We start from the raw sequence: 18,659 nt of genomic DNA, 5'->3' as shown, positions 1-18,659 counted from the left end.
GTATAATATATATACATGTAGTTAACTATATATAATTCTTGCATCTTGCCAAACTTAACTTATGCAAGCCAAACAAATGTACTGAAAAAATAGAAAACGAAATTCTACCTGTCAGCATGTAATACAGAGAAGTATACTAAAGCTATAGAAAATACATATATTAAGAAACAAATTCGCTCACCAATTAACAAAACAGATACAGGCCCGGCAGGCAAAAGGCGAGGAGGTAGACAGAGAAAATGTTTAATCCGATGACATCAAAGAAATAGCAGGAGAAAATTGGATAAGTGTAGCTACAAATAGAAAATCATGGAACAAGTTCGAGGACGCTTTTACTCACATATATAAAGGACCATATATAAAGAAACAAAATTAATGAAACTTGAAATATAAATTAAAAATTGTCATTATATAGAAAATAAATCTTAAATAAATAAACTATAGGTACATAAGAAAAAATATTTACTTAAAACCTCATCACTGACAATGCTCAACATTTATACCATCCACCATTCTGTGAAAGTGCCGTCGTAATCGGCAAGCCCGCATATAAAACGTAAAAAATATAGCAACAATTTGTTTTTATATGTATTGTAATTGTTGTAAATAATCAGATTAATGTCGACCTCGGCAGTGTAGTGGCTTAGCACAGCCTTTCCTTTAGATGGTCGCGGGTTCAATTCCCACGTAATTTAAACGTATTAGTCGATCTCTACGTGGCTAGCTAGCCCATGGTCTAGGGAGGACCGCGTGAACAAGAGATCCTGATCAGGATCTCTTGTTCCACTGACGATATACGCTCTAGCGTATATCATTAGTACAGTCGAGAAAACCAGTCCATTATTATTAATGACAAAAAATCCTTTTAAGTCCTCTATACCATTAAAGTATCATCAGCGACCCGCATATAAAACACGAAAAATATAGCATCAATTGGTTCTTATATGTATTTTGTGTAGCCAGTTTAAATAAATAATATATAAATACAAATTTGGTATGTACAAATTGCTTTATAATTTGATAATCGCTAATTCGTTTTCCAGTTGAAGGGTACGTTATAACAATGATGTTACATTTATTTACTTTTATCAATTTTGCTATTTGGCATTGTATTCACGCAGAATCTTAAAAAAACCTGAATGTTGAGCAACATTCATTTAAAAGAACAATACGCAAGTTTCTTGTTTATTCTTTTTGTGACAAGTCTGCACCCCGTATGAGTGGAAGAATAAAAAAATTGCCTATTCAAAAGTGCTTTTATTGATTTTAATAACATAATACATGGTAAAATAATAGTAATCAAGGCAATCATTGTTTAAAAATTACGATTACCTCCATTTCAATAAAAAAAAAAAGATGTCCTCAATTCAAAAATATTTTGTTTGAAATGACGCGGGCGTTACGAAGGCTTCATAAATTTCCTGAAAATTTGAAATAATTTCGAACTACGTCACTTCCAACTTAACAAGCTTTATTTAACCCAGATTTTTGTAATCATCCACTCTTCTGACGCACGGGGAATCACGACTATGATGTCAAAAGCGTGTTGTCAATGCAGGTAAATTGTATTTACGTATATAAGCAACACTAGCTCGCCGCAACAACCATAACACGACAAGCGTGCCACACGGCCGGTTATTAAATATTAATATTAATACATTTCAACTACGATTCGAAATTCGAATTTGAAACAAATACTTTTTTTAATTTTGTTTTTTATATTTTTGCAGTCAAGATGTTTAAATACGGTAAGTTAGTGGATTAAATTACAATTAATTGATGCAAACGATCCTTTTTTTAACAATTAATTAATAATAATAAATAACAGTGGTGTTTGATTTAAACTAAAATGGGTTTTGATATAATTAATTAATTCGTAAATCTTTCTAAATCAAATTTTATTCATAATTTTACATTAACAACGCTGATTGAATTTTAATGACATATACCTATATCTGAAATAATTATTTCTTTAAATTTATTTGTTTCTGTAGTTACTAGTAAATCAGTGGTAGATTTCTTGCAGGACCTTTTCCTCAACAGTAATGCCATGTGGAAATTAGATTCGATTGTTTATGGTTCTATTGTTTCAGTTTAATTTGAGAAATAACTTTATTGCTATAAATATACTATTTTAGAAACTCGAACGAAGAAGTGATCTCACTAAGAAAGGTCATTCAGTTCATTTGGAAATGAAAAAAAAAATACAAGTTACTGAATTTTATTTCAATACAAAATTAGGAAAATATATAATATACAGTAACACTAATATTTTAATGTAAAAAAAATAGCAATATTATGTGTCCATGTCCGCCCTTTTTTTGATTAGGTACCATATCCGTATCAATATTCATTAAGTTCAGTTTTTGAACCGTAAAATCAAACAGTAGTATTTTTATATGTAATCATATTTAAAAGTAAAAGAGCATAATAATGGTTCACACTGTCTCCAATATTCATGAAGGATAGGAGACTCACTAGGAGAATCAGAACGGGCTGTACTACGTTTACAGTGTACAATATAATTTGTCTGTCTAAATTATTATTTTTAAGGACAATAATTTTTTGTTTATAAGTAAACACAAAAAATTCTTAGGTTTATTTAAAATATCTTGTAATTATAGAAAGTTACATTATTAGAGAGTATCGTGGGTTTTATTTAAATATACTTCTTTATAAAAGCGAATGTATGTCTCTCCGTCTGTTAGCATTTCTCGACTAAACGGCTGAACGGATTTTAATAAAATGTAACACAAAGATAGATTGTTCTATAAGAACAGACTTAGACTATGTTAAGTCTAAAAAAAAGTAGATAATATAGCGGGTATAATTAATACATGTAAACACTTTAGTACTTTATTATTTTAACATTAGTGACAACTCCAAACATTTTTATATACCTACTTTACCAATAAATGTTATTGTGACAAAGTACAAATAATTTTGATCCATTTACCATATAAATTCAAATATAGTATATACCAAATATTTCTAAGTCCTCATACTAAGCATTAAAATTTCATTAAATTACAGGAGTATTGCTGCTCGCGCTATACCTGTCTTCGGCGAGTGCCCTGCCGCCCTGCGTTTGTACCAGAGACTACCGCCCCGTCTGCGGATCTAACGGCGAGACATACTCCAACAAATGCATGTTAAATTGCGCACAAGTAACCAACAGGGCACTCACGTTAAGGCAATCTGGACCTTGCGAGTCTACAGAGCGACCCGTATGCATATGCACTTTTGAATACAAACCCGTCTGTGGTTCTGACGGAAAAACGTATTCGAATATGTGTAATTTGAACTGCGAAGCGTCAGTGCGATTCGCTTACCAAGGAGAATGCGCGGAGCCCGTACGAGTAGCTCAACTTCCACAGTGCACTTGCACGAAGGAAAAGCAACCTGTCTGCGGTTCTGACGGAGCTACATACAGCAATGATTGTATGCTGAACTGCGCTACACAATTCAATCCCTCACTGAGTATCGCTCACTTCGGACCCTGCAGCAGCGACGTCAAAGTGGTCCCCGGTAATGACGTCATCCCTCCGTGCTCTTGTACCCGCGAACTGAAGCCCGTATGTGGTTCAGATGGCCGTACATATAACAACATATGTTTAATGAAATGCAGAGGTCAACAGACGACTGTAGCAAGAGAGGGCCCATGTGAACAGTGAACTAAAGTATGATGCAAGTGTTTACGTTTGCGATAGGTGCGAGACGATTCTAGAAGCGCGATTCGAAAGTCTGTTCTCTCTCGGATGTTGCAATATTTTTGTGATCTTTATATTTTAGTGTCGTGTGGACGGATTGGGCATATTGGCTTATGGCCTGCAATTATTTTTTTATCGTTGTAAGCATGCTGACGTCATTCATCGCTTTTATTTTAGATTTATTCCAACGTCCATGAACTTGTTTATCTGTCTATACTATTTATTAACGAGTTATCTGTAGAGATTAAGTTACGTAATTTAATATTAATTATACTTCGATAGGTATTTGCTATCACTTAAAAATGTGTGAGAACATATAAAATGAGTATTCTAAAGAAAAATACATATTCAGTTTTATGAATAGTTAGATATCAAATTATTATAGAAACCTTTGGGTTAAAATCTGTATATCTGAATATATAGTTATATATATAATATACATAAGAGTTCTGTCTTCATTCTTTTGTGAACAAATCTCTCCTTATCAGATTAAATATATATTAAATGACATCCAATATATATATACTTTTATTTCGTATACTTATATATAGTTTTTCCTTCTTTTAACATACTATGTTTGAATTTTATTTTCATAATATATTTAAACAGACAGAGAGAAATATAATCTCAAAGCGGTTATTCCAATTTAAAGAAAACAGGCAGAAAACCAGCGTCGTGGAACCCCACCCCACCCCACGACATATGCTGAGCGGAGACCTATTTGGTACTGTAAAATTAATATAAACCGATAAAATGTAAATTTAACTATTATTTTTAGTGTACCAAATAAACAATTTTTTTTCTTTCAATTTAATATTAATTATATTGTGATAAAATAAATCTATATAGAAAAATACGGAATTACATTACCAGTTTATTAAAATAAAGTAAGATAATAACTTAATTAAAACTTTTGCCGCAAAAGTATTGTGTGACTACGCAAATTAGAAGGAAATTTTAAATCAGTAGGTTATAATAATAACAATGTACAATTCCCTGGACTGACCTGTACTAGATGGCGCTATGCCATCTAGTCCAGGGTCCAAATATTTAATTATTTTGTTTGTAAATACACACATAATATACATAGAAGACACCCAGACGAATACATAAAAAATCATAATCATGAATACAAATGTTTGTACTCTCGGAATCGAACCGGTTTGTTCGGAATCGAACCCGCGACCTAGACCATCAAGGCCGTCGTTCGATATAACAGTGATAACGTAATATTACAGTGTGACGTCTCTGAATGCGAACTCACGACCCTTAGTGAATAATTATCTAAATTTACGTTCTTGTTAAAATATTGTTACAATTATATTGTTTTTATGAATTATTACCAACAAAATTAATGATGATACAATGTTTTTTTTTATGAATAAGTACCAGTACCTACACATAAATTTATTTATTCTATATTTTTGTTTTAATACTTAGTTGATTGGATACGTATCTAAAACTAATATAATATATAAAATTCAAGAGTCACAGGCTTCGTGTATATAGTCCTCCGAAGCGGCTCGACCGATTTTGTTGAAATTTTATATGTATATTCAGTAGGCTGAGAATAGATTTATAACAAATTTTTATAGCCCTAAGTGTTAAGGGTGGCTTACCCCAAAAAATTTTTTACAATTTTTCGATAAAAAAATTATCTTTATTTTTTATTTTTTTTAATTAGTGGCATTAAAAAATACAGCCCTAAATTATCACCATTCTATCACCAACCCCTTTTTATAGCGTTATTAATTTATATGGCAAAACAACGTTTTCCGGGTCAGCTAATAGTTTATAAAAAATTCAGTTGAGAATAATTTCTTTTATCGTATTTTTGAATAGTCGGAATTTAGTTTTTTTATTTCTTTATGTGTTTTGAGTAGATATAAAAAAGTAAACTAACATGGTTAAAGTAATAAAATTGTCAATTTCAGAAATTCTTTAAACCATTATGACTATTATTATGAAATTTAGCAATTATTAAAAAAATATAAATATTCGATCTAAGCTTTATAGAAATATGTAAGCTTATTCTTATCTCTTCATACCCATAGTAAAGATGCACTATAAGTCCTTCCGCAGGTTTGGAGTGGCATCTCCACTTGTCTATTATCGTTATGTGAAGCTGTAAAGGCCAGTTGCGACCAACAGCATTAGAATAGTTCGAAAAAAAATCATTAGCACAGTGTATCATTCTAATTTGTTTTTTTTATTTATTTCTCTTTATTGTACCTTTACAAAAATCATCAATGAAACAGAACATACATAGTATATTATATCATAAGAAGTATCTTTTTAGTTTTTAGATCTGCTCATGGTCAATATTATTAGCACTTGTGCAACCATTTCCTTATACCACCATTTCGAAATTATCACAATCTTGGTGATTCTAGAACGAATTACGTCATGTATCGACGACAGTAAACTATAGACAAAAACACACCGCCATGACAGAATTACATTTTTTTATGTAGATATAACTAATAACGATGATACAGTTGATCTATTTTCGATGATTCTTTATTATAACATTGTATCTTTCAAGATATGACTGACTTCAGTCAGAATTTAAAACAATACGCCCTAAATGTGTAATATGGACATTTTTTTGTTTTAGTCTCCCGTTTTTTTTAAATAATTCCAATTTACATAGAACAAACTTAATTTTTTTTGGTGAACAAAAATACTATCAAAAAGATTGAATAATAAAAAAAAATATAACATAATCCAAAACATTTAAACGTAATAAAAAGAACAATGAATAAAACTACAAAATACAATTAAATAAATATAATCCACTTGCAAAAAACAACAATTATTGAGTATGTACATCATAAATCAATGTTAGCTAATAATTCATCACCTTCTTCATCAAAAAATGAGTCTTCAGCGAACGCATCAGCAAGTTTCTCATCATCAGAGATACCGTTACAATCAGTCTTATCACCATTTTGTGTTTGTAAACTCATATTACACGATGTGTCAGTTGAGATTTTTCGTATATTTGTGCCCGGAATGTAATCTGATTTGTTTTTTACAGTACTCGGACTAAGGTATTGAGATATATTATTTCTGCTGTCCTGAAATAAAAACATATCATTTGCATCAACACATTTACGGCTACAATGTGTAAAGAAACAAAGTTCAACACATCGCGTTACATAAAAAATATTTGCATAAAAACATGTCTTAAAACCTTTTAAAGTTACATTTTCTACGATTTGTCTTATAATTGAAGTCTTGGTGAAAAACGTAATAATATCAGTACATTTTTTTACAGTAGTGTATGTATGTACTAATAAACAACTGGTTTGTTCGTTGTCCGTGTTACAGCCATCATATTATTTCTTTTTGACAAAAATGCAATAGCATATGCTAGTGGTCAGAGTTTTCGCACTAATGGAATTTAAAAATGAATCTGTATTTTGTAATCATGTACGAGAACAAGCTCCTTTGAAAATAATAAGAGGTGAGTTTCTTGTCAATTCTTTTTAGCGAAAGCACTGACGGTAGATTTGACATATCATAAGAGTCTGTAATAGAGCTACATGAATAAAGATATTTTGATTTGATTTGAATGTAAAAGTCTCAGTTAATAATACTTTTAGTGATAATAAACTTTTTATATAGATTTTGTGAATATTTATAATTTGTCTATTATTCTCTCAAACAAATAAATGCTGAAAAATTTGAACACAAGTTTAATTCCCATCATGTTTAATAAAAAAATCTGTTTATATTAATATTTTTTTACAATACTATATTATATATATCTACTATACTAATATATAATTAAAAGAAACTAGTTATAAATTTTAAACAAATTATCTTCTGTAACAATAATCTGACTAGAAAACAAAAAATGCTTTTGTATTTAAATTGTTTTAATTTTATTTGAGTCGTTTAAAAATTCGACAAAACACTGCGTGAAGTAAACATCTAATAAGATTTCAGATCCTGTTTGCCGACTAAAGTGCAAATAATCGGTTATTTCAATATTTATGTACGTTTTGTCTTGTATGTATCTGTATGATTGTATAATGTAGTATTGTTTGTGGTTTCTTCAAATTATTGTATATAATACAATAATACACCACCAACCACCCATTGTCCTGTGCGGGTCTTTCATGTGGTGAATGGATATTACCATGGTGGCCAAACGGCCTGATATAGAGCTTTGTTTAACTTTTCCTTGTCTTACACTGATAGCGGTATGCATTATTTCCCTAGCCGGCTCCTATGACATCTTAGAGATAAAAGTATTTATACGGCTTCTTCATTATAATTACATAGTATTGTCGTTATAAACAAAGTCGTTGGCGCTGTCCGTCCCTATGTATGTTTAAATCTTTAAAACTACGCATTTACGCATAGGACTTTGAAGCGGTTTTTTAATACATAGAGTGATTCAAGAGGAAGGTTTATATATAATACATATACCCGTGCGAAGATGGGTAGCTAGGCGAGTAGCCAGTTATAAATAAAACGTGATCATATAAAATTAATATGGATTTTAGAAATCACATTGTATTTATTTAGTTTTATAAACTTGATTGTACAAATACAATATATAAATGTATATATGTTGAACAACACCTAAGGGCGTTTTCTACCAGTCAACCGTAAGGCAGACTGACAAATTAGTAAACGGCGCGTTGTAACTTTGAAAAACTGCATATAATTTTGCTGTAACAGTATAGCATATTTATCATGGTCATCACATGCTTACATGATATTCGCAGCGCTGTTCATGTATATAGGCGACGGTTACCACTTACCATCAGGTGAGCTGACGTTGTTTGCTATTCAAGCTACATAAAAAGCCTACTAGATGTATATACTTACTTGATGTTTCACAGTGGTGTCTTCAAACGTGTCTTTGCTGAGACCTACGTTGTTTAATACCTGTAGAACATACAATAATAAAAAATTAATTATAATTATAAATCAGGACAATTCAGACAGCGCCACCTAGTTCCAAGTCAAGCAGAACTTGTGTTGTAGGTACTAGACAACTGACAGAAATATTAACTACTTTTCTACTTTTTTTATACATACAAAAGGAACAAGACGGAGGATCGGCGTCCGGAAGAAATATTCTGAAGAAGTGTGGTATATTCCAATTAGAGCAGAGCCATTCGTGCTGCACAACCACGAGAAGTCATACAGCTTGCAAGCGTGATACAAGTGGTAGACTGAATACTGGTTTAAGGTACCGTTCCATGACAACCGCCACCACCACCACCACCGCTGGCCGGTCACAACACTCACATTGAGCTTCCCCTGCAGCAGCGGCCACATGAGGTCGTCGGCGGTGCCGGCCGCCAGCAGGTACCGCGCCACCACCACCACCACCACCACCACCACCACCACCGTCGGCGGTGCCGGCCGCCAGCAGGTACCGCGCCACCACCACCACCACCACCACCACCACCACCACCACCGGTGGCCGGTCACAACACTCACATTGAGCTTCCCCTGCAGCAGCGGCCACATGCAGCAGCGCGCCACCACCACCACCACCACCACCGGTGGCCGGTCACAACAGGTCGTCGGCGGTGCCGGCCGCCAGCAGGTACCGCGCCACCACCACCACCACCACCACCACCACCACCACCGGTGGCCGGTCACAACACTCACATTGAGCTTCCCCTGCAGCAGCGGCCACATGAGGTCGTCGGCGGTGCCGGCCGCCAGCAGGTACCGCGCCACCACCACCACCACCACCACCACCACCACCACCACCGGTGGCCGGTCACAACACTCACATTGAGCTTCCCCTGCAGCAGCGGCCACATGAGGTCGTCGGCGGTGCCGGCCGCCAGCAGGTACCGCGCCACCACCACCACCACCACCACCACCACCACCACCACCGGTGGCCGGTCACAACACTCACATTGAGCTTCCCCTGCAGCAGCGGCCACATGAGGTCGTCGGCGGTGCCGGCCGCCAGCAGGTACCGCGCCACCACCACCACCACCACCACCACCACCACCACCACCGGTGGCCGGTCACAACACTCACATTGAGCTTCCCCTGCAGCAGCGGCCACATGAGGTCGTCGGCGGTGCCGGCCGCCAGCAGGTACCGCGCCACGACCGCGCCGCGCCGCCCCAGTCGGTGCGCGCGAGACTCCGCCTGCGTCAGGATCTGGACACCACACACCACCCTCGCTGAGTATCAACCACGACACCCAAGTAGTAATGAGTACTAGAGGTCCCTTTGCACGTAATGTAGTAACCACCAACACAACTAGAGGTCCCATTGCTAGCAATGTAGGAACCATACCAAACACTTGGGTATGGGAACTAGAGGTCCCATTCCTAGAAATGTAGTAACAATACCCACTAGAAATCTTCGGGTAAATTCATGGCAAATTTGCTATACTGTTGCTGTATCTGACATGATTTCATGTTTATCCTATCATTTTATACTCGACTTGTGTCATATCTGGGCGAGACGTGAGTCCCATTTCATCATCATTCATTAAAAAATATCCATTATTAACAACTTCCTTACTGTGTTATCATATCGCTGGCATATTTAAATTCAGCATTTTGCAAAACAGTCTTATGAACAGTCGGTGCATACCCCAGGGTTCCAGTGCAGTTCTGCGAATAGTACGAGATCAGCCGCTGTGAGCGTGAGACCAGCACTGGCTGCAGTTATGGACAGCACCGCCACCCGACACGACTCGCGGTGCTGGAACCTGTCCACTAGGTCCTGGGAAACATCATTCTACGTATATCCCTGGACAATACATGGATTATTATAACATTGTGCATGCACTTGTAATATTTCTGTCAACAATCGGCATCCTTGCACTTGTTTATGACTCCTAAATTAGACGTTTATGTACGTGTAGTGTACGCGTTATTTATAAGCCATGTAGCACACTATCAAATAAATTTATACTGTAATTCAATTATTACACCTGTATACTCATACTACGTAGATACTACAGGATGTAAATACATTAAGTAGCGACACATCATATACAGCGCTACAGTAGTAAGGAAGAGTAACAAACATCCATCCATACTCACAAACTTTCGCTTTTATAATATCACTAGCTGTGCCTGCGGTTTTATCGGCATTAAATTTTAATAAAAAAAATATAACCTATATGTTATTTTGATGCATAAGCTATATTACTGTAAAGTTTCATCAAAATCCGTTTAGTAGTTTTTGCGTGAAAGAGTAACAAACATCCATACTCACAAACTTTCGCGTTTATAATATGACTAAGATTAAGATAAGATTAATATTAGACCACCGAGGTTATCATTGTAATAATTAGTTACATACCGCTCTGGTGTTGGCCGGCGTGGAGCCTACTATGCAGATGTAGTTAATCCGCTCTTCGTCCAGCGTGAGGCACACCGCCTCAATCACGTTGCGATGGTGAGCAAACACCAGGAACTTGCCGGTACTCCCATCCGCTAGCAACTGTCTAATGTACTTGCTGGAATTAAATAAATAAATAAGTCTTGAACAATTAACACAGCGCCATCTAGTCCCACGGTAAGCAGAGCTTGTATTATGGGTACTAGACTAGGTAAATACACTAGACAGGTACTAGACACTATTTCACTTCGGGATGAGACTCCATGTAGTAGTAGTTTCCCATAAGGATATGCAAATCCTAAAGTAATATTTCAGAATGGCCAGTAGTTTCGAAGAAATAAGCCTTAGAAACTTCACGTGTAAACTTATTTAGTTTATTTTCATCGCTAGCACGAACTGCAAAATGACCTAGTCAGCAGTGCCTCAGCCTACTACGCGGACGATCAGGGTTTGATTCCCGGGATGTACTTTTTTTTTCCGAAACTACTGGCCATTCTGAAATAATTCTTTAGGGTTTGCATACCCTTATGGGAAACTACTACTACACGGAGTCTTGTCCCGAAGTGAATATCCCACACCGTGCCCTCCCCTTGTTAGTGTTCACTCACCAAATAGCCGGTATTTTAACTTTGGCGGACTCGCTAAAGTAATTGATAAGTGCTGTGTGCTTATCCCCAGACTTGGTTGATTTGTATTTCTCCGCCATTTGCGACAGTTCCTCTCGGTTCTTGTTGGTGAACTGTAGTAATGTCTGGTCCAATAGTATTGATTCCCTGAATTAAACAAACAAATAAATATAATAAGAAGACAATATATAAACGTATTTTACCGCGTTAGATTTTGTACTAAATTGTCTGCTTCAATATAATAATATAATAATCATCTTTGTCTCAGACAAAAACTAATACAATTGCTGCCCAATAATAAAAGTAATGAAGGAGACAAAACGGTCTATAACTCAGTGAGGGCAGTGAGTCCACCCTCTGTGCTATTCTGTTATAGCTTTTATCAGTAAAATAATACACTGTGAGATCGACAACGACGATAGTATATTAAGTTAAGTTCTAAACTACAACTAACAAAGTAAACATAAAAACGCACAATAACAAGATTACAAACTAATAAGATTGGACAATAACAAACTTAAATATACATAATCTAAACATTATTCAGGATTAGTTACAACATTAAATAAAAACTAAGAATTATTATTAAGTTCTTAATAAGAAGAATTATTAAGTTCTAAACTACTACTAATAAAGTAAACATAAAAATTTACAATAACTTAACAATATCTGTTTCACATATTTATTAAAACTTCTAATAAACATACCTAGTCTTCTCTTCGAGGGTAGTCAGCACTTGTTCTTTAGTCCTCCTGATGAGGAATTTCTTTTGTAAAATTATTTGTAACTCCGTCGAATTGGACTGTCCTGTCATGTCCCAGCCGAAATTTGTTTGTTTACCGGCGCAGTAACGTTTACCTGCATATCAATAGACAATTTATCTATGCATGTCTCCATTACTGTGATCCGGATGTGCATTTTCCACCATTTTATTTCGGATGGTCGCGGGATCGATTCCTGGTATGTAGTATGATTGTTATGTATAATATACATAGAAAACACCCAGGCATTGTATGGATGTATGGATTTACAAAAAAATCTAAGTATTTATATCACTTGTCTAGTACCCATAACACAAGCTCAGTTTACTTTGGGACTAATAGCGCTGTATTAATTGTTCAGGGTTATTTATTTAATTGTTAATGGTACGGTGGAGACAACACATGAAATCCTTTTCGTAAATCATTACTTTAATAATTAAACATTATTATATGTTAGAATAAAACACACTAAACTATAACAAGAAAGTTAAAAACACAAACAACTTTGTAACAGTCTTGATATGTTACATATTTAAAAATAGTACTTAAAAGTTTTGATATCACTTACTCAATATTGAATGGTATGGAATAGTGTCTGAGGATTCAGCCGCGTGATATTTATAGCCTATGTGTTATTCCGATATATAAACTATATTACTGTAAACATTCATTGAAATCCGTTCAGTAGTTTATGCGTGAAAGAGTAACAAACATCCATTCCTCCATTCATACTCACTAACTTTCGCGTTTATAATATTAGTAACAGCTTCTCAATTTGGGACTAGATGGCCTATATCCATAGATAAAAAAATCTTACCATACTCTGTGTAGGAACCAAAGAGGCCCGGCTCAATGAGCGCCAACTGTGTGTAGAGTTCTGCGGGCCGACTCAGAGCAGGTGTGCCACTGAGCAGGACAGCTCGCCGGCACTGCCGCGTGATGCTATTCAGAGCCACCGTACATTGAGCTTTGTGAGACTTTAAGTAGTGCGACTCGTCCTGTCCGTTAGGAAATTTTATTTATTAACTTTTTCCACTAATCGACAGATTTGATATTCGGAATAACAAAAGATTTATATTTATAAACAAATTGGAATAAAAATAAAAAAGTGTGGTTGGAAGGTAGATTGAATTTTAAAATCACTGAAAATTACTCTAAAATGCTATAAGCCAATTCTGATATTAGCGACAATAATTATGAAATTTAATAAAAAATTATTTAGTCCAAAGGTTAATGTAGTTACAGTTTGTTTAAAATTAAATTTATATAAACATATATTAACAGTCGAGAGGTAGGGAAACTGGCCTCCTAAATAGGTTAATTAACTGTGATACAGTGACCCTACACATTTTCGCTTTAGTAATTAAATCTATACATATAAATAATATTGGAGTGTCTGTTTGTAATATTGAAATAACAGTTTTTTACTACACGCATATGAATACAAATGCGGTACATACACCAAAATAACATTTTTTACAATTTTTGTCTGTCTGTCTGTTTTTTCCGGCTAATCTCTGAAACGGCTGGGCCGATATTGACTTTTTTGGCAGGTAGCTGATGTAATAAGGAGTAACTTAGGTTACTTTTATTTTAGAAATATAAAGTTAAATTCCACGCGGACGATGTCGCGGGATCAGCTAGTCAATAAATAAAACAACACTATTTAATCAATATACTTACTATAATAACTACACCAAACTTCTTGCTCTTCAACAGATCTGTATGCATTCCAGTGATTTTGTAACTAACAATAACAACTTCTGTCTGAAAATAAATTTATCAGAATGAAGGGTAATAATTATTACATATTTATTATAACATCATTAGATATATACTTTTTTTAATTTGACGCGTAGAATTAAGAGAATGAATGAATCATGAAGAAAGGTCAGAGAGGCCAGGGAAATATAAAAAAATGTGTGCTGGGACACAGTAGAAGTCAAATCAAATCAAATCAAAAATCATTTAGCCACTTATAAACGTCAATTTTTGTTATTAATATTTGAAGTGAAACAATGAATTATTTCTGCCCACTCCATAAGACAAACGTCGTGAAGATAGATAAATATGTTAGGTGGTACATACATGTTTGTCCGCCACGAGTTGCGTATCTTTGCTTGTAGTTAACGTGACTATGTTCATTAATGGCACCGAAGGTAAAAGCTCATGGATCTTGGTTTGCCATGTCTCTCTGTGAAAATAAATTTAAAATTGAAGAAATTTAAAATTGAAGTAGTTAAAATTGTTAATTAATATAGGATGCTTCCGGCCACCTATACAAGTATTTTTTTATCACAGAATTCACCATTGAGTTCAGTTAGCTATTTCAGTTGAGAAGAACTGGCAACAAAATCAACTGCCAATTCAATTCAATTTTTTTATTTATGATGAAATATTTATATAGTATGTTGTTAAATATGGTGTTCCACCTTTAGTTTGTATGTTGTTATATAACAACACATAAGCTAAAGGAAATTGAAAAAAATAGGCATAATTAATTTTCAGAATATTACTAATACACCATCCACAAATTTATTATTTTTTTTATTAATAACAGAATAGACGGCGTTGTGTAGTTGCTTTATTTATTGTTGCCATTTGATTATTTGATGATTTTATAAAAGAACTTAATAACCAATACTCCATAAGCTGTTTGGGCATTCACTACCGCAGCGTTAACTTTGCGGCGCTGACTGTTATGTACTACACTCTGTACATATCACTAGTACTTAAATAATATAATTACCTCATGGAGGATGTAGTGACTACAAGTAGTGGCCAGTCATGTCGGTAGTAGCTGGCTATGGCAAGAGCCTGAAACGTTTTGCCCAAGCCCATATCATCAGCTATCATGCAGCGTCCACGACGTGATATGCCAAATCTGAAATTATATAACATCATCAAGACTGTCATTACATGTGTGGTAGTCTGAGATTAAGCATTGTCAACTGTTGATATTATGACGAACAAAACACTTGACATGGCCACATTTCTCTTGGTATATTTTAATCCAATGTAATGTAATGTATAGGAATCTAGCCTGCTTCAGATGAATTTGTGGTTTAATATTTATGTTTGCTTCACTTCAGTTAAATTAAATATGTAAATAGACACACCATTGTTTTTGTGTCAGGCAGAATTGATTTGATCAGATTTGAACTCTATGGTATAATTCGGATTATTAAATCTTTTGTTATGTTATGTAACTTTGAAATTATATGATATTTTATAATACTAGACAGTTATTAAGTTTTTGAATAATATAATTAAAACAGAGCCACTATTTTTTTGTAATATAAAATCTATATTGGAGTTTAAAAGATCGAATACCTAGGTTTTTTTTAATCCCATATAGATAGAAAGAATAGTTTCTGTGAAAAGTTCAAAATTTATTCTCATATTTCCACTTTGTTTCAATTTTATGACTTTTCTAATTTGTTTTTGGGTTGATATAACTATTACATTACTATATACATATATAAGGAACTGACCTGACTCCTTGTTCTTGAAATGGCATCAACTTGTGTCTTATAGTAGATTCTATTGGTGATATGTCAACAGAGTTTATGTCCAACATTTCCTCATTCAGAACCTGTAATATAATTAAATCAAACATTATTTTTATCAAGTATCATTTTCAAAACATATTTAGTTTTATACTAATATTTAAGGTAAATTTATTTAAGGTAAGTTTAAATACAATTTGAATAAGACTCTTAAATGATGAATAAATGAAGCAGAAAGAATCTTCACAAAGAATGAGCAATTGAAATAACATATTTTTTAATTCTCATTAATTAATTACTATATTAGAATTTGATCTGTTTTACCATTACTACATTAAATTCCAATATACTGTTATAACAGAAAAACAAACAATCATATCTTTATGTGCCCTACATCTTATTTCTACATTTAGTAGTAATATTAATAGTTTAGTGTTCTACATTTTAGTTGTTTATGAATGTCAAGTTTTCTTGTTTTCTTGCATTGATACTTTCTTTGACATCCAGTTAAGTCTTGAGAAATACTGGCAAGGATACTTAAATAAATTTATATATTTTTTAAAACGCAGTTTGTTAACATTGTTTACATATTTAAGTGTCTATGTCAAAGATCAAATTAAATTCCAGTGTATGAAAAACTATTGTATATAACTGTATAACAATATTTATCACAAAAAAACCATTATTAACATGTTAATCGCCACAATAACATCAGAAAAATTTTCATATTAGCCATGGTAACTTTAATAGATAATTTAGTTAAAAATGTATCAAGGAAACTTAATGTATCACAGATTTTTTTTTTTACAAATTTCCCAGAAAAACACTTTTTTGTATGTCACACATATATGTCTGACATAGCCCTATATTTAAACTATATTTTCTCGACAAGCAGTGTCATTAGTTTGTAATAAGCAAAGAAATTTTCAGATTTGTTCCTGCCAAGCTTGGCAGGAGGAACAAAACCTGAAAATGAAATGTATGAAATATATATATGTATAATGAAAATGTATTGTTTGTGTCAGATATCTGTGATTGCCGTGACTTTCTACCAAATCACATACATCAGACATATATGACTGACATGGCTCATGTAGAACTTCTTAGCATCAGACATATATGACTGACATGGCGATTTATGTGTTAAAATGAAATTCACCTTCAAGACATATGGTGGTAGTGGACCCAGCACTATATGGGGGGCCATGTGTGCCACTTTATTCATCAGATCTTTATAATCACTTATTGAGAAATTCCATAACTTTGTACTTGCATCTGAAAATTAAATGAATTGTTCTTATAATATAATGTGGACATGGGAAAGGAATTCTTAGTGTGACTAGAGGCCTATTTTTTTTATTGATTATAATAGATTTATGCACCTGGCTGCACTAACAGTTTATGCTGGCCGAGCCCCAGTGCAGGACGATATGATAAACATAAGGTCAGGTTTGATCATCATGATCATAACATGCCTAAGTCTATCATGGGGGGAAATGGGATTATTAGTAATGTAGACTAATGAACCCATTACTAGCAATGTACCATGTCAGGTTGACCTCCACGCGGTTCCCCCTGAAAACCATTGTCATAAATTTCTTGATGAATTTATCATGATGGGCTAACTAACCTGACCTCATGTTCATCCTATCATCCTCCACTGGGGTCCCACCAGCGTAAACCGTTAGCGCAGGCAGGTGCATCATTTCATTGTCATCCAGTAAAAACAAGCCTAACCTATCATGACAAGTCCTTTATTATGATGGTTCAACTCCTTTATTATGATGGTTTCCAGAGGGAACAGTATGGTCAACCCCGCCTGGAACATCAGCTAGCAATGAGGTCAACAATCCCCTTCCCCTATTGCAAGTAATGTACTACATACCAATATTAACTATGTAACATTATTATTTTAATATAAGAATAATAATACTGATATAATATATACTTTTTTTTCGTACTTAATGCAGATTGTTATTAGGCATGCAATATATCAGAATACATAACACTCACCATAACTTTTAGAAGGTATTGTTTTAAATACATTAACAAGTGGTGTGCAAAACTCTGAAGGATTCACTTCAAATCTACCTTCAGATATCAAATACACAGTACCAGTCACCACCTTGCCCACAGGGACAATGTTCTGAGATTCTGTATTATTTGAATTTCCTGCTTTAACATATGGATGAAAGTTTCTACTATTGTTATGTGAATTCCTAACAGGACCTGGGCTATGCCATAGAGTGGTGTCTCTTGATAATTTAGTGCTTTCAATTGTAGAATTATTTGGAGATTGATTTTGATCACTTTTATTCTGTCGTTTCTGTAATGCAGCTAGACGTTTCCTTTCAATTTCCTCTTTTGTACAACTCATTTTAACATTCATTAAGTTAAAACACTATTACTAAAAGGCACAGGAATCAAAATGTTCTTCACATTATTCGAGGCAAAAATTAATACAAATCTTAATTCTATTTAACAATAATACGATTATCATTTTCGAACTATATATTGAAAAAGTTTACATTTTATCACAGGCTTTTGGGATTGTATAATTTACTGTTTGTTGTTTTTGAACAATATTCTAAAACTATATAAGAAGGTAAATAAAACAATCATTTGAATTTGAGAAACTGCAGTAAGTAGAAAAATAAAATTGGTTTTGAAACTTAGACTATTAATATTAATACTGTCTACGTTTTG

At 34.0% G+C, this 18,659-nt stretch overlaps 2 protein-coding genes across 2 annotated transcripts; one reads left to right on the top strand and one right to left on the bottom strand.

Moving 5' to 3' along the window:
• The first annotated feature begins 1,624 nt into the window (after positions 1-1,624).
• LOC131843906 (serine protease inhibitor dipetalogastin-like) lies at positions 1,625-4,033 on the top strand. The gene is made up of 2 exons (XM_059192690.1): positions 1,625-1,748; positions 3,034-4,033. The coding sequence occupies exons 1-2, from the start codon at positions 1,736-1,738 to the stop codon at positions 3,672-3,674; spliced, it is 654 nt and encodes a 217-aa protein (XP_059048673.1). The 5' UTR covers positions 1,625-1,735; the 3' UTR covers positions 3,675-4,033.
• A 2,476-nt stretch (positions 4,034-6,509) lies between these two features.
• LOC131843926 (SWI/SNF-related matrix-associated actin-dependent regulator of chromatin subfamily A-like protein 1) lies at positions 6,510-18,381 on the bottom strand. Its single transcript, XM_059192712.1, has 14 exons — positions 17,967-18,381; positions 17,113-17,228; positions 15,939-16,039; positions 15,194-15,328; positions 14,533-14,638; positions 14,128-14,211; positions 13,262-13,442; positions 12,391-12,541; positions 11,666-11,830; positions 11,019-11,175; positions 10,302-10,433; positions 9,735-9,860; positions 8,556-8,615; positions 6,510-6,790 (listed from the first exon to the last, which is right to left on the bottom strand). Exons 1-14 carry the CDS (start codon positions 18,340-18,342, stop codon positions 6,542-6,544), a joined length of 2,139 nt encoding a protein of 712 aa, XP_059048695.1. The 5' UTR covers positions 18,343-18,381; the 3' UTR covers positions 6,510-6,541.
• Between the last annotated feature and the right edge of the window lie 278 nt (positions 18,382-18,659).

This window comes from Achroia grisella, unplaced genomic scaffold (genome assembly GCF_030625045.1).
Source record: "Achroia grisella isolate CSIRO2021 unplaced genomic scaffold, CSIRO_AGI_Agris_v1 utg359, whole genome shotgun sequence".
NCBI lineage: Eukaryota > Metazoa > Arthropoda > Insecta > Lepidoptera > Pyralidae > Achroia > Achroia grisella.
The sequence above is the reverse complement of the archived record's forward strand: the minus strand, read 5'-3'. Positions and strand labels throughout refer to the sequence as shown.